Source organism: Acipenser ruthenus, chromosome 45 (genome assembly GCF_902713425.1).
Source record: "Acipenser ruthenus chromosome 45, fAciRut3.2 maternal haplotype, whole genome shotgun sequence".
NCBI lineage: Eukaryota > Metazoa > Chordata > Actinopteri > Acipenseriformes > Acipenseridae > Acipenser > Acipenser ruthenus.
The window spans coordinates 9,416,791-9,432,987 of record NC_081233.1 but is presented as its reverse complement, the minus strand read 5'-3'; the positions used below and the strand labels follow the sequence as shown (position 1 = coordinate 9,432,987).

General features: G+C 46.8%; 1 protein-coding gene across 7 annotated transcripts in view; it reads left to right on the top strand.

The window, feature by feature from the left end:
• Window positions 1-16,197, top strand: part of LOC117401092 (nck-associated protein 5-like) — a 33,024-nt gene that overhangs the window by 11,619 nt on the left and 5,208 nt on the right. For 5 of the 7 annotated variants that reach the window (XM_059013067.1, XM_059013066.1, XM_059013065.1 and 2 more), the window contains 10 exons: window positions 4,379-4,519; window positions 6,542-6,610; window positions 7,165-7,203; window positions 7,684-7,803; window positions 8,603-8,695; window positions 10,787-14,130; window positions 14,607-14,757; window positions 14,873-14,942; window positions 15,389-15,703; window positions 16,005-16,153. In XM_059013067.1, coding sequence (XP_058869050.1) covers window positions 4,385-4,519; window positions 6,542-6,610; window positions 7,165-7,203; window positions 7,684-7,803; window positions 8,603-8,695; window positions 10,787-14,130; window positions 14,607-14,757; window positions 14,873-14,942; window positions 15,389-15,703; window positions 16,005-16,153 — 4,485 coding nt within the window. In that variant the 5' untranslated portion in view covers window positions 4,379-4,384. The remainder of the gene's footprint in view (window positions 1-4,378; window positions 4,520-6,541; window positions 6,611-7,164; window positions 7,204-7,683; window positions 7,804-8,602; window positions 8,696-10,786; window positions 14,131-14,606; window positions 14,758-14,872; window positions 14,943-15,388; window positions 15,704-16,004; window positions 16,154-16,197) is intronic. The other 2 variants (XM_059013062.1, XM_059013063.1) reach the window with 2 other exon arrangements.

Genomic DNA, 16,197 nt, shown 5'->3' with positions numbered 1-16,197 from the left:
AAAGCAAGACGAAACGAGGAAGATTTCAATTAGGAGAGCAGACTGTGTGTGTGTGTGTCTGTGTGTCGGTCTGTCTTTATTTCTGGGGGGGGGGGGGGGGGTCGAAACAAGGGGATTCATATACAACAGTACTTCATTTTTTTTGTCTCTTTCCTCTTTATTTTCCTGTCCTATACAGTAGCACGTGCCTGTGTGTTTTGTTCTTTGTGCGGCACAGCATTGTGATGCGCTGGTTTCAGAGTGCATGTGGGACTCCATGCAGAACTCGTGAAGGGCCTGCAGGGATGTGAACACAGGCCAGCCTGGGTCTGAAGGGCTGCAGCTACAGTGGCTGCTACTGGCTTCTCCGCTTCAGAGCTGCTGTGCACATAACATATACCCACACATATATGTATGTATGTATGTATGTATGTATGTATGTATGTATGTATGTATGTATGTATGTATATACACACACACACAGAGTAGGGGGACACGGGACATTTGTAATCTAGTTTATACAGTCTTAATTTTCTCTGCAGCACAGCCGGAAGCCTCAGCACAGCAGTACAGCACAGCAGGGAGCCTCTGCACAGCAGTACAGCACAGCAGGGAGCCTCTGCACAGCAGTACAGCACAGCAGGGAGCCTCTGCACAGCAGTACAGCACAGCAGGGAGCCTCTGCACAGCAGTACAGCACAGCAGGGAGCCTCTGCACAGCAGTACAGCACAGCAGGGAGCCTCAGCACAGCAGTACAGCACAGCAGGGAGCCGCAGTACAACACAGCACAGCAGGGAGCCTCAGCACAGCAGTACAGCACAGCACAGCAGAGAGCCTCAGCACAGCAGTACAGCACAGCAGAGCACCTCAGCACAGCAGGGAGCCGCAGTACAGCACAGCAGGGAGCCTCAGCACAGCAGTACAGCACAGCAGAGAGCCTCATTTGATTGATGTATTTTACCAGGCGTCTCTAATTGTGATTTACATTACTGATTTGTTTCTAATTATATAAAATGTACACAAGCCTGGGTTGAATTCTATAGAAGATAGATTTTTTTTTTAAATTTATGTAATAATTACACTTCCATTAACCCTGATGGCTTTATAACACACATGCAGTAACTGCCTTTTAACAAGCGATCTTTCAAATAATAGTTAATGAAGTGCTGTTTGTTTTGAGGTGTATTTTTTAAAGAATAGAGGAGGGAGTTTATGCAACGACTGATTTGCAGAATTCTGCACTGAGGGGGGGGGGGGGGGGGAGGGGGTGTGTTGTGTGATTTACAGACCAACACTAATCGTAAATAAGGAACATAAGCTGTCAATTATTTAATTTTGATTTTAATATTCATTAGCTTGTGTTTGAATAATCAGCCGAGCCCAACTCATTAGACTGGTTTACAAATGGGCTGTCGGGCAAATTCACTAGACGACTCCTTTTGTGGTGGTTGGCAGGGGCGGGGGAGGGGGGGGGGTCCTTGCCAAGTCTCCGGAATGCCCCAGGGGCTGCTGGGAGGTGGAGTTTATTCTTTTGATCACCTTCGCGTCGCCGCTGATCCTCTCAGCAGGGACTCCTCTCCATCCTATCACAGCTTGCCTGCTAATTCTGCCACGCTGTTCTGTACATTAGCAGCGATTTGCAGGTTGTGTTGCTGGGAGACCCAAACAGAACCACGATTTGGGATTATTATTATTATTATTATTATTATTCTTTGGTGATTTTAGCAGATGCATTCACAGCTGCTGCTGCAGAGTCACTTCCAATAGGACCTCATTTGTTTTGAGTCTCATCCGAAGGACGGAGCACAAGGAGGTTCAGTGACTCAGGGTCACACAAGCCCCTTTCTTTAACCGCTGGACCACAAAGCCGAATGGAAACGTCTGGTTTTATAAAGTCAAACCTAATCCCTGCTGCATACCAGCATGCAGAGCTGTGTGTTCAACGCATCTCCATCGGTTTTGCTGAAAGGGGGAAATTGCTTCACGTCAGCCTGCAAGGGAAGCTTCATATGAAGTCTGTGATGCAGTGAAACCTCATTTATTAAGGTCTGCTCATTGAAATGTCCTGAAAAGGCAGGTGGCCTCGCTGCCTTATTTTGAGTTTTCTCGGTGATTTAGCCCAGGAGATAACAAGTCTGCAATTAAAACAAACTAAAATTCAGAACTCATCAGCATTTATTATGGAGCCTGGGGGTGGTGGGGGGGGGCGGGCACTTGCATGAAACTGACCCCTGAACCCTGCGTAGTGTTTCTGTCGCTGACTCTCTGGGTAACGGCTGACTGCAGTTCTGAACGTGAGTCGCTGTGATTTAGCCACGTCTCGTCCTTTTAGTTCTCCTGTCGTGCGTGGCGACATCTTCACATTGCCTTGAAGGTCCTGCCAGGAGGGATCAGGCTGTTTCTTTGATTGGTGTGTGTGTATAACCCGCTTTGTCGTTGGGTCTGTGCGTAGGCACATGAAGCAACACATGTGGAAGGAGATTTAGCTAGAGGGTGCAAAATGGAAAGCTTAATAATAAAAAAAAAACGAACAGAAGTGGTGAAAAAAAACAAACCTTCACTGGTGCAGAATATATAGTGCAGCCCATGAGTGTTTACAAGCCAGTGTCGTCTGCACCCCGAACAGACCTGAAAATAGAAAAGCAAACATCTCTCGTGGGCTGGAGGAATGCAGCCACCTAGTACGGCTCCATTTTGCTCCACAGGTGGGATGTCCCGTCGCTTTATTTTAGGACCTCCGGAAGTTGCTTGTAGCAGCTGATCAATTAATTGCATTCCGAGCAGGAACTCCAGCAACTGCTGTGGAGGGGCTGGTCAGTATGAGAGTGCTGTGGAGGGGCTGGTCAGTGTGAGAGAGTGCTGAGGAGGGGCTGGTCAGTGTGAGAGAGTGCTGAGGAGGGGCTGGTCAGTGTTAGAGAGTGCTGTGGAGGGGCTGGTCAGTGTGAGAGAGTGCTGTGGAGGGGCTGGTCAGTGTGAGAGAGTGCTGTGGAGGGGCTGGTCAGTGTGAGAGAGTGCTGTGGAGGGGCTGGTCAGTGTGAGAGAGTGCTGTGGAGGGGCTGGTCAGTGTGAGAGAGTGCTGTGGAGGGGCTGGTCAGTGTGAGAGAGTGCTGTGGAGGTTTTGAAAAGGGGACATAAGGACTGCTGGCTAAAAATAAACTTAGTCATGAAGTTAGACCAGGGCTGGCCACAGTTGTCCCTTCCAGTCCTGCTCTTTGTTCTAAATTGTTTAATTGAGTTGCTGTTGGGTTGGCAGTGAAGTTGGTTCAGGATGCGAAGTGACGAAGGACATTAGTGACTGTTTTCAAGAGCAGCCTCGCACCAGCGAGCGGTGAGAGGGTTTGGTTAATTTTAATCAGGGATCGTTGGTGCTTTCCAGTATATGCTAATCCATTCACCTAACGGGTTATAAAACAAACTCCTCTCCAATTAAACCTTCCTGCCCTCCCATTAAGAGGTTAACACAGATCAACGATCCACACAGCGCTGGCATGATCAATACTCGCAGTGAAACCACGGTGAAGCATCTCTCACGTTACGAGGGCAAACGGTCAGACTACATTAGTGGGAGGGGTGTGTGTGTGATATATATATATATATATATATATATATAATATATATATATATAATATATATATATATATATATATATATATATAATATAAAATATCAAATTAGAAGTCTCAGAATAATAATACTCCAAGCCCTGAACTAAAGAACCCGCCTGTTTTTGTATTTGAGGGTAAAGAACCCGCTTGTTTTTGTATTTGAGGGTAAAGAACCTGCCACAGTGCCCTGGCTAGATGCTGAGGATGGTCATGTCCTTTCTCTACTCTAACTGGGGCAGTAGGGGGATCTCCTCTTACCCCTGCTAATGACACTGTAAATCCTCTTGCTAATCTGGGCTCGGGTTCCTCCTCTTCCACCCCAGTTTTCAAGCAGCAGCAGCAGCTCCGATCTGCAGCGAGAAGGGCTTGCCCTGGTGGCGCGCCTGTCAGCTGTTGCATTAACTGCAGTATCCTTCTGAGAGTCTAAAGCGTCCGAGGTAACTTTCTGCCGCTACTCGCTGAGACTTCTCAAAGAATATTCATGTCGTCTGCAACCACTGCAGCTGCTACGGGGGAAGCATTGCCTTACCTTAGTGTTGCATTCCCGTTTTTTCGTCTTTTGCGTTTCCAGACACCGCTGTCTCTCTCTGCTATTCGCTTGTATTGGGTTTGTGTGTATTGGTTGGTTAGAGCTGGTGATTTTGTTTCACTGTAAACGGTATGATAATCTCTATAGTTTTAAATTAAACAAGGACGCAGAGGGGAGTTGGTAGGGGACGGTCTGCCAGCTGTGATGCACGTTTTTATTCTATTTATTTATTTATTTATTTATTTTGCCGTGTGCTCTCTGCAGGAAACCATGTCCGACGCTGCAGAGCACAGGGAGTGCACCGACGCCGGGGAACCACCAGAGGGTGCCAGCGAGCCGCGCGTCGCCGAGATGGAGGGAGGAGAGAAGAGCGAGGAGCTGCTGGAGAGGTTAAGAGTGCTGGAGGTGGGAGCTGTCTTTAAATAGTTGTACCGATTTGCCTCTTTTTATACTGACTGAAACATCGTTGTGGAATTTTTTTTTAATGCTGGCAGCCAATGCATTCCCTCTGCATGCGGCTCTGTAGGTTAAACTGCGAGAAGGGAATGGAACCCTGTACTGCAGCAGACCTGAGCTGTGACGTGCAGTTCCACTGCTATCCACGAGATGGCAGCAGACAAGTCTTTCTGTCTTTGTCCGAGGCAGTAAGAAGGCACTGAAATTCTATTCAGATTTGATGTAATTTTTTTATTTTATTTTCTGAAGCAGTGAAGTCGTTCTCCTCTCATGATGATCTGTGTGTGTGGGATGAGTGGGGTGTCTCGTTCCCTCGCACGCTGCCTCAAGCCTCTCATGGGATCCCTGTCAGTACAGTACAGGCTTCCAAAGCGCCTTTCATCTCAAACTTCAAAGCCGTGCGGTTCTCTTTCTTTATGTGGTTTTGTTTTTGTAGAAATGTTCTGCCTTTCTGTCGGCAGTCTGAATTTATCAGCATTTAACTTTATTTTTAATGAAGCCATGAGGTTGCTGTTAAAATGCTCCAACAAAAACCGACTGTGTCTGATCTGTGCAGGGGAGAGATGGTCAAGTCAACCCCTGAAGTGGGAGTGGCTATTGCAGGTTACCACCGGCGACAGAGGAATTGAGAGTGGAAAATAGAATGTCTCCCTGGAATAGAACGACACCACCATTCTAATCACGCCCCTTGAAGTTTATCTTCAGCTATGGATGGGGAAAATCAAATCAATCAATTACCTTTTATCGCTCGGCACACAATATTACTTTATATTTCCTCAATGCAGATATTAAATGCATAAAATTCCCTTGGCATATAACCCTTCCTTTTACTCCTCGTATTCAGCACACATTACACAGACACGTTCAATTTCACTGAAATATATAAACAAATAATACAAAAATATATATTTATCCTCCCTTCTCCAAAAGATCTGGTCGTATCAGCGGCTGAAGTAAAAATGTCTTTAGAAATGTAGCGTCTCATTTCTCACAGGAGAGCCAGGGATCCACACCTCTGAATATTAATGTCAAATTGCATGCTCAAATATGCAGTGTGTGAGGAGTCTTACACGTGAAACCGAGGTAACACTTCACGTGAACTGTCTTTTTAATTGCTGTGTCTTTACATAGTCGTTACTTACTAAACACACATGTACTTGCACAATTGCAGTGTTATAAAATAGCGTGCATGATCAAGGACGGAGCCCGGAATGGCTGTCTGCTAATTGAAGCTTTTAATTTTTCATTTCCACGAGGTTCCTCTGCAATCTGTTGTGCCCGCACTTTCATTTCCTCAGGTAGCTCCGTGGTAAACGCACGCTCAACACGTGTATCGCTTGAGAGAGTTTTATTTTCCTCTTCATATTTAAGAGCAGCCTTGTCTTGCTGTGTTTTCTGTGCCTGTGACAGCTATTCATTTGATCCCTATTAAATTGTTCCTGCAGTTTCATTGTAATGTGCGATGGCTTCACTTTGCGCGGGTTATTAATACCCTACCTATGCCCTGCTTGTCGCTCACACTCTGTGTCTTAATTATATATATATATATATATATATATATATATATATATATATATAATATATATATATATATATATATATAATTATTTGCACGGTATTACAGTGCCAGTGAAGAAGGCTTGAGCAGATTGATATCTCAGCCTGTTGCTGGTAGTCCAGTAATATAAAAGTTCAAGGGTCTTCAATCCTTCTGTGTTATACGAGATACATTCTCACCTGAAGTCCTGCAAGCTATTTAAAGTAAGCTGTCTTGTCGCTGCTGAAGTAAGCAGTGGGGTCTCTTGTTACTGGGATGCGGTTTCAAACACACTGAGCATGCACATCCAGGCCTTGTGCTTGAACCCACTCAGCCACCAGGGATGAAGCAGGACCTGCCTCCCTGCCAGTCTCTCAGCACCAGACGTGGTTGTGCTAATTTCCTTTTTTTCTTTCTTTCTTTCGTCACGTTAGGCAGAGAACTCTGCTCTGGCCCTGGTCAACGAGAGTCAGCGTGAAGCCTATGAAAGATGTTTGGACGAGGTAGGTTTATTCAGAGCTGGGGAGGGAAAATATTAAAATGGTTTGATATTTTGTACAGACTCATTTCAGTCCTCTGATTTGGTAAATGTTTGACTATACTGTACACACAGAGGGTCTCATTAATCAGGCTTTCCATCGCACAGGCTGAACTGCCTTACTGTTTGCTTGAGCCTTTTGATAGATATAGGCTATGTAGATTCTGTCACACTTTTAATACAAGCCTATTTCAACCTAAAAAGCAAACCCTTAAACAGCCAGCTAGCTACCCTCTGTTAATAGCAATGTGTCTCTGAGAGGTTTGCAAGAAGACACGTCTTCTAGAATCGCTGAAATCGAGTCCTCTCCTCCAGCGGGTGACCGATCACAGATCATGATGAGACCGGGATAATAATGTGATCCAGCTCAAGATTAGCACCGCAGGCAGCCTGCACTGGATTGAACAAGGAGACTGAAGGGCTTGATAGACCTGTCAGCTGTGTGTGTGTGTGTGTGTGTGTGTGTGTGTGTGTGTCTCTTTCTCTCTCACTCTCTCTTCTTTATTTATATTATTCAAGGTGGCCAACCATGTGGTACAGGCACTCCTTAACCAGAAGGTAAGTTTAAGTTTATTTTGCTGCTTCATTCCACACTGGCCAGCAGGGAGTAGGGAGGGGGAGGGGGAGGGGGAGGGGGAGGGCACTGATGCATGCACGCTGGATTCTTTCAGATGTAACTGTACTCGGAGTTGAACTGCTTGTCCCAGGGCAGGAATGTCTCGTTCCTGTATTTGACGGGAGCAGCACGGGGTACAGTACAGTACTCTGCAGATCTGCTCTGTATATTTCAAGGTGTCAGTGTTTTATTGTACAGGCACTGTAATCATTGCCAGCGATTACAGGATTGGGAATGTCATGCTGTCAGTTTTAATGGTTATGATCATCTCCTCCGAACAAACCAATCTCACAAAAAGCAATTTTCGAGGAGAGGTTTTCAGCTGAGAATCGATTCCGCCCGGCACGAAGCCTGTTGGCTGTTTGATTTCTTGGTATGAATGAGTGCTTTTAAAGCGGAGTGGCTGCCTGGTCTCCCTGCAGGACCTGCGTGAGGAATGCATCAAGCTGAAGATGAGGGTGTTCGATCTGGAGAGGCAGAACCACACCCTGAGCGAGCTCTTCCAGCAGAAACTGCAGGTCACGCCCGGCTCACTGGTGCAGGTGCGTGGACACGGTGTGGGGGTGGGGGTGTGAGCGTGCACATTCACAGCGTCGGCTCCGTTGGTATTCCACGGCTTGTTGATTTGCTGGTGCCTGTAATCTTGTTTGGAATCTGAATGCTTCTTTTTTAATAGAAGCACGTTGTCATGTAATTACCAAGGAAGTAAATCAACACTCTCTCTGTTTCTGTAAAATTAAAATGACAGCCCCCTCTCCGTCCTCCTCTGGGTTCCTCAATGTAATCTCTACCTGTGCGAAAAAATAATTTGTGTTTGAAATAGAATCTAGGGAGCCCTGTCCGTTTTTGCTAAATATAATAAGTGTGTGGAATGTGATGCCGTCTGCTGTGAATGCAATTTAATTCTCTTTTAATGGGGGTGGAAATAATGGAAGCTGACTGGGGGTTGATAATGTAATTGCGCACGGGATGGAAAAGCAAGCTTAACAGGGAAGAGATGTGAATCCACAGCCCCCTGTGTGTGTGTGTGTGCGTGTGTGTGTGCGTGCGTGCGTGCGTGCGTGCGTGTGTGTGGAGGGGGGGTGGGGTGTGTGTGTGCGTGTGTGTGTGTGCGTGCGCGTGTGCGTGTGTGTGTGTGTGTGTGTTTGCGTATGCAGACTGAATATGTTTTATTTAGTTGTGCAAAAGATTTAATCAAAGTAAGATTTCATTAAAAATGCCAGCGTTGTCTAAGAGCTCTTGGTTAGAGAGACGGGGGATGCTATTTGACCTCAGCCTTCAGTTACACACCCTTGAGCCTAATCTTACAATGGAAATGAAATGTTGTTTTTTTGTATTTAGCAGACCTCGGAGCCCGTCCGAGAGCAGGTATGGGATGCTGAGCTTCGGGACTCTGAGAAGACGATCGACTCTCTCACTGGGGCGCACACGAAGGTGAGATCAGTGGAGGAATAACAGCTCTAATAATCCACGGTGCCAGCATGCGCTGCACAGCGAGGATCTCTTCATCCACACAGCGGAGCGCCACACTGCAGCTCTTTCCATTTCAAATGCACAATAATAATAATAATAAATCTGAACGAGTTCGGCGAAAGGTCATATTTGTAGAGCAGTGTTATTCATGTCAGCCACTGGTTTAAGTGGATTCAAAATAAACCATAAACTATAATGGAAACCTGATACCGAGGAATTATATTTTAGGACCCTGCAGCTTTCCGTACAGAACGCGTGCGCACACACGCACAGATATGAACAGAACACACACAGGTATGAACAGAACACACACAGAGATATGAACAGAATACACGTGTGCACACACACACACACACACACACGCACAGATATGAACCGAATACACACACTCACACACACATATATATGAACAGAATTAAATGACGATGACCAGTGAGGAATCAAATCCCTGATTTTAATTTGAGGGCCTTTCATAAAGTGTGAATTCACCTGACTGTGTCCATTCTGTAACGCTTTCCAGCTTCAGACCGGAGATTAATCGGGCATCCACAATTCTGTCCCAGCTTCCAATACTGAACACGCTCCCGAGCCTTTCCTTAAGGGAGTGCGGCTCAGACTTTGAAATGCACTCATGTGGATGTTTGCAGTCTGTGCTTCAGCCTTTAGGAATAAACGAATAAATAAAAACTAATAAACAAAAGATATGAGCCGCCCGAGCGGAGCGGAATGGAAGCCCAGGACTCTGGATTCGTTCCCCGCGGTGACTGATTGTGTTTGTCAAGTCGACATCATCAGAGGTGTCGAATTGAATATGGATTCTTATTCTCTCTCGAAGTTCAGATTACTTTATTGGCATGACAAGTTCAACAAGTTTTTTCTAAATATCCAGTGTGTTAGAGAACACGAAAGAACAAACCTGAAATAAACCGAATGATATTTGTGAGTCGGTCTCATCTCCCATGTCTCTGGCCCTGTGGCAGGACTCTACAGACTCTGCAGCTGTTACTGCTTCCTCTCTCATCTCTCCCAGAAAGACCTGCAGTTTCTTCTTGTGTGTGTGTGTGTGTGTGTGTGTGTGTGTCTCTGTCTCTGTGTGTGTCTCTCTCTCTCTGTCTCTCTCTCTCTCTAGCCATTGAGACGAAGCTTCATTTCTGAGATCTCGCTGCCATCTTCCTTCCGCGGTTGCTATTGATTTTTCATTCGGCCCCTCAAGCAATTCAAGATTACATCAAAAACGTCACTTATAAAGTTGTAGTCCCCATATTGCGGTGTTCGCATTAAAAGCTGAATCTACACGTAATTGGCAACTAGTTTCACAGAAAGTTGCGCAACCAACAAAGCTGGCTTTAGTTTATTCTGCCCCTTCGTTTTTACTGAACAATGTTAGAATTTATATAAAGACTTTACATGCAGTAGATGCTGTAGTAAGGATGCAGGTTAAAATTTTATTCAGTTTTTTGTTTTTCTTTTAAGCCAAAAAGTCTGAATATTCCCAGTATATACTAAGAGTTTCTCATTGAGTTGCCAAGCTTTATTTAATAAAACAAGACAGAATCCACTAGGGTGCCTGTGACTTATTTAAAAAAAAATATATATATTCAGCAGATTCACTGTTCCAGGGAAACCTCTTCAAATTACAGAATTAATTACTACTTTAATTAAAGCTAAACCCTCCCTGGGGTTGGTTGGTCACGTATGGCTGAGTCTTGATTTGCATTTCTCTCTCTCTCTCTCTCTCTCTCTCTCTCTCTCTCTCTCTCTGATTCAGTCCTTTTATTTTGTTCCTCCTTGTCTGGAGCTTTAGGGCACAACTTGTGCTTCACCTTGAGGCAGTCTGCTCAGGGTTGTGTGCTGTACGCATGCAACAAACACAAATTATCACCGATATTGGCATAAATAGACAGGAACCATATTAATCCAACAGCAGTTTTTAAAGGTGTCGTACCTCCCAAAGAATTTTTTACATAAAAGCTTTTTTTTTTTATTTTTTGTTTTTGTTTTTTGTTCTCAACAGTTTCCTTGTTATAAATGTGTCGCTTTTTCCTCTTCCAGACCGACGGTGAGAGAACGAGCAATGGCAGCACCGGAGCCAAGGCCCCTGCGGGCTCCATGGACGCGCTGTCTCCGTTCTTCAAGAAGAAAGCGCATATCCTGGAGGTCCTGAGGAAGCTGGAGGAAACCGACCCACTCAAGTTTCTCCCGTCTTCCAGCCTCTCCTCCTTCAGGGACTTCGGCCCGACCTTTACGGGGCACGCAGGGCGGACGAGCCTCGATTCGGACATTCACGAGTATGTGAACGGGGAGGGGACGCTTCCCGAGGACAGCGGGACGGAGTACGAGAGCTGCCAGTCCTGCCTGATGTTCTCTCACAAAAGCTTGGACGGCCTTTTCAAGCGGCAGCAAGGCGACTCTGAGAACTCCTTTGCTGTGAGCCCCGCTAAAGAGGAGAAGCCGAGTCCTGCGGACTCCAGCAGCACAAACCCCAAACACCCTCCTGTTTCGGGGCGACCCGTCCGAGCTGCAGACGGCACAAGCGACCCCAGCATTCACGGTAGCAGTACAGCAGCAGAGACTTCTTCCTCGGATGTTGGTCCGAGCCCTGGTGCTGAGCTCAAACCTCATTCGGGCACAGAGACGTACCTCAGTTCCCTAATAATAGACGTAGAACTAAAGGGGTCTCGTAGCGGGGAGCCCCTAGATCCCTGCTTGGTTGACGGGAAAATGAACCTTTCCCTTAACATCCCTGGTGCTAAAATCACTCCTCAGTGTAAATCTGTACAAAGTGAAAGCTGGAATGAAATTTCTATTATGGACAATTTGAAGCACATGAAAATTGCAACTTATCAGAACTCAAGTGGAGGGCCAGTTATCAGCACAGAGGAAAATTTCCTCAAACTGGAATGTTACAAAGACTACAACAGCAGAGACCAAACCGAAGGGGCAAATACAAAAACCAGCCTATATACCACTACCTCAAATCTGACTGTTTCAGGACAATCCGACGCATCCCAAATTGCGTATTGCGAGCCGGAATCTAATAAGCAGATCTGTAATGGTTCATACTTTTCTAACGAGGCTTGCTCCTCCAAAAAGGTCTCGGTGGACTTGCATTTGCCTTCAGACTTGACCGAGAAAAATAGCCTGCAGCAGTCAACTCCAGGGAAAGCTAAATTGATATTGAGCCCCACCTCCCCTTTGGGCTTGGCCGAGCCCAAGTCCTCTCCCATCTCCTCCCCGTCCCGGCTGCTCAAGTTCCTGAAGATACCATCCATGGGAGAGAGAGTTCAAGCTGCAAACCCGCTGCGGCTCAGCCCGCAGCTCACACGCAGCTCGAAGATTCCGTGCAGGAACAACAACTACGAGGTCTATCACTCTCCTGGGATGGCACGGAGAGCAGTTACTGCCGAGTGCGACAGACCCCAAGCAGCTTCAACCAAGAACGATTCGTATCCTTCCACACATTCTGCGCCAACCTCTCCTCCAAAGCCTGAGGCCAATCTGGCAATGCAAAGCGAAACCACTTACAGCAGCCCCTCCGCTCCCAAAGCCAGCAGAGACCCCAGTGCAGCAAACTCTTCCAAACTGGTATCTCTGGGCCAGCCGGCCAGGTTCTCCCAAAAGGTCCCAAACTATGAGAATGTATCTGACATTTCCGCAGGCTGTGCCAGTGAAGGTTCGATACAGTTTCTACAAAAGGTGCACCAAACTAAACTCCCTTCCTGTTCAGAAGCGCCTTTGAATTCCTGTCAGTCGGCATCTTTGGACAATAAATTGAACAGCCCTGAATGGCAGCAGGCTTATTCGGAACCCCAAAGTCCAGCCCCTTCTGCAGATGCCATATGCATCTCTGTTGAAGTGGATCAAGAAATGTACACTGAGAATCCGGTGTGGTACAAACTCCATGATCACCACAGTTTGCCCAGTGTGTCCGTAAGCCACAAGTCCCAAAACAGTCAATTGTATTCAAGCATGAAGGACAGGCAGTTTGAGAGAACGCTGCCGGAATCTGTGGCGCAGAACGTTGAGTCGTCTCTCCAGCCTCCCGCCTCTAAGAAAGCAGAGGCTTCTTCCTCGCACAAAAAGCCAGTAGCTGGAAAACCTCCGAGTGAATCTGGCCATCTTCCGTTCAAGGAGCGTTTAGCCGCTCTAGGGAAGCTGAAAAGTACTGAAGACCCACCGCAGCAACTTGGGACATCTGGCCTGGCCTCCCCCTTGGAAAAGAAGGACATTCAGCACAACGGGAAGTTCTCTTCACCCGGTAATAATGAGAAAAGTAAAACGGCTGAAAGGCAAGGCGACAGGAGCGCTGGGGGTCCAGACCCTAGGCATTCAAAATACACAGATTCCCTTGACGGCAAACCTCACCCCAAGCCAAACCTGGGCGGGTATGGGCAGAAACTCCAAGGCCCCTGTCCTGCTTACGAATCTGGAGTCAAGTCTTTCCAGTCGAGCTCCTCAAACCCCAGGATGGAGCTTGAAACGTATGCTTCCAGAGCCTATGTAGCAAAAGCAGAGATCAGTAAAAGCAAGGCTGGCGTGCCTTCCTCCACTTCCTCTCCAGACTCGCCTCAGGTTTTGAGAAACTACATGAAATGTGTGAACGCTCAGAGCCCTTCTTCCAACAATAAAACTGTGACCAGCCCCCAGGGCAGTCCTACCAAGGTACCTTCCAAATCTCCGTCCAAACCTCCAGGCCAGGCTTGTCCCAAGGGAGCAAGGCAAGCGCACGAGGAACTGAGGTCGTCCGCGTCTCAGAAAAGAAGCCCAAAGACTTGTCCAAATAGCGAAGCAGACAGAAGCAAGATTCAAGAGCTCAACGAAAAGAAGAACCATGCGTACCCCGAAAGCACTTCCCCTTCCTCCACCAAGGCTCCCCAGCCAGATCTCAACGGTGACAAGAGGCATCTTGCTCCAAGCATCCAGTCTGCCATCGAAGAGAAGGTCATGAAGGGGATTGAGGAGAACATGCTGAAGCTTCAGGAGCAGGACCGGGGTCAAGTGGCCGAGGTCAAGCAGAAAGCGTCCAACGGGATAGCCAGCTGGTTTGGACTAAAGAAGAGCAAGCTGCCCGCACTGAACAGGAAAGCTGAGCCGTCCAAGTTCAAGGAGGACAAGAAGGAGTGGAAGCTCGGCGCGTCGTCGTCCTCGTCTTCCAGCAAGGACGCCAAGAAGAAGCTGGAAGTGGAGAGCCTCAACATCTCCAAGCTGATGGCCAAGGCAGAGGACCTGAGGAAGGCTCTGGAGGAGGAACGAGCCTATGTCAACGGCATGGCCCAGGACAAGCCCAGCGGCAGGGGGCACCCTCGCGACGTCGTCGTGGAGCAAACGCAGAACGAACTGTCCGTCGTGTACAGACAGGTGGCCTCGGATAACTTCATGCAACAGCTGCTGAACAGGTAAGATCAAGGAACTAAAACTAAGTCAGAGTTGTTCAAAGGAATTCTTCAGTGGTCATTTTGAAGACTGATGCTCTTCTCAATACATTTTTGACTGTATTGAGTTAATAAAATACATCCCAATTCTTCCATTTTATACGAGGATTGAACCAGTGCAAGATAGAACTGTAAAAAAAAAAAGTGAAATGTTCATATTGACTGACAAAGTAAAGGCACAGTGTGCAAAGGAAAGATTAAGCAGTCGTGTCTTTTTTGCATTTGCTGACTAATTTATTTAGAAATGCAAAAGAAACTTGAAGTTCCGTGACCAGCGTTTCAAAGTCTTCAAGACGTTTCTCAATCCAGCACGACCGAGTGTTTTTAATAGTTTTGGATAATTAATTAGAAGCTGGTGGTCCGTGACCGAGGAACAGAACTGGCTTTGCAGCGTGTCTGAGAGAGAGATCAAGTCTAACAAAGGTCTTCATAATCTGCAGGGTTGATGAAAGGGATATTCCCTTTAGTAACTGTGTGGACCACAGACGGCTCTCCTTCGACTCCAAGAAATCCCGTCCCATATTCAGCTCCCAGAGGAATGGGGTTATCAGCCACATTAAGAGCAGAGAAGACTTGCCAGGGGTAGACAAGGTAATGCGCCCGTCTCTGTTCAACCCCCATGTCTTATGAAAGTCCGTTTTTACAGAAGAGTTCCCATGCTCCCCAAGATCATTAAATATATTTTAACTAATTTTATTTATTTAAGGGATTGGATCTGGTCAGCAAAGATGACATCACTGCTGATGAAAGTTTGGTCAATTCTCAGCATTTTGCAGGTACCGTGCTTAAGTTTGCTATGACACCGACACACACACATGCAATCACAGACACACACCTGTCTCTCTTTCTGCAGATCTTGCATTGACTCTAATGAGGTGTAGATTTTTTTTTTATTCTAAGCTCCAAAGACATGAATCTTGGGCATAAAGGAAATGCATTTAAAGTTTTCATTTAAAGCAATGGTTTTGGTCTCGCTGTGGTGAGCAGTTGATCCAAACACACACGCTGTCACCTACTGAAGTGAGAGCCTAGAACACAGCTATTACCATCATTATAAGATCAACATTTGTGCATATGTTTTGTATTTTTGAATCAGTGTAAAAATACATTTTGCAGTTCCTTCTCCTCCAAGCAGATTGTTAAACACTTTTCATCCATCACATCTTCTTTCCCCTTTTCTCTCCTTTCCTTTCCCTCTCATTTCAATCTATACGTTTCTCAGGTTCTGGTTCTTCCACAAGGACTCTGGACAGCGGGATCGGCACCTTCCCTCTGCCCGACTACGCCGGCAGTCCGGCAGGGAAAAGCATCCCGAAAGTGAAATCCCGGTGCGAGCAGGAATCCAGTCCCCAGGGGAAACTCGGACCTGGAACAAAAGTGCCCCGCAAGGCCAGAACCCTGGAGAGGGAGCTTTCCTCTTTGGGTGAAACGTTTGCCCCGGAAAATTACTTCAGCCCTGCCCTGTACAGCACAGCGTTGGAGAACAAGGGGTCGTCGAGTCACCTTTCAAATGCCGTCCCAGGAGGTGACTGTGTCTGTGCGTTTTTACATTGCTGCTGTATAACCACGTATTCAGAACCGCTCCTATCCCCCTCTGAGCCCCGGGTCTACAAATCTGGATATAAAAACTGTGTGTTTTAAAATAATAGTTTTATTTAGCCTGTAATATTGAGACTGCGGATAGAATTATAACATGAGGAATTTACTGTAATCCGGGAACATGGTAATTCTGCTGGAAAGACCTGCTTTGATAAGAACCTCCCCCCCCTCTTCCCTTTCCCTGGATATGAAGTTTGATCTCGTGACCCTTCACGCTTTCCTTCTCCCTTGCATTGCAGATGTTGATGCTTATGGAGCTCATGTACGATCCCCATCGTCCAGGCACTGGACCTTCCCCAATCTGAAAGCCTCCGGTGCCTCGACCGACGTGGATCTGGGCGTGGCTGGGGACTCGGACACGGCGCACCACGGCCCACAGCTCGGAAGGGTGAGCGCTCACGTGTCGCTATAGTAACACGGCCTGAAGGGCGA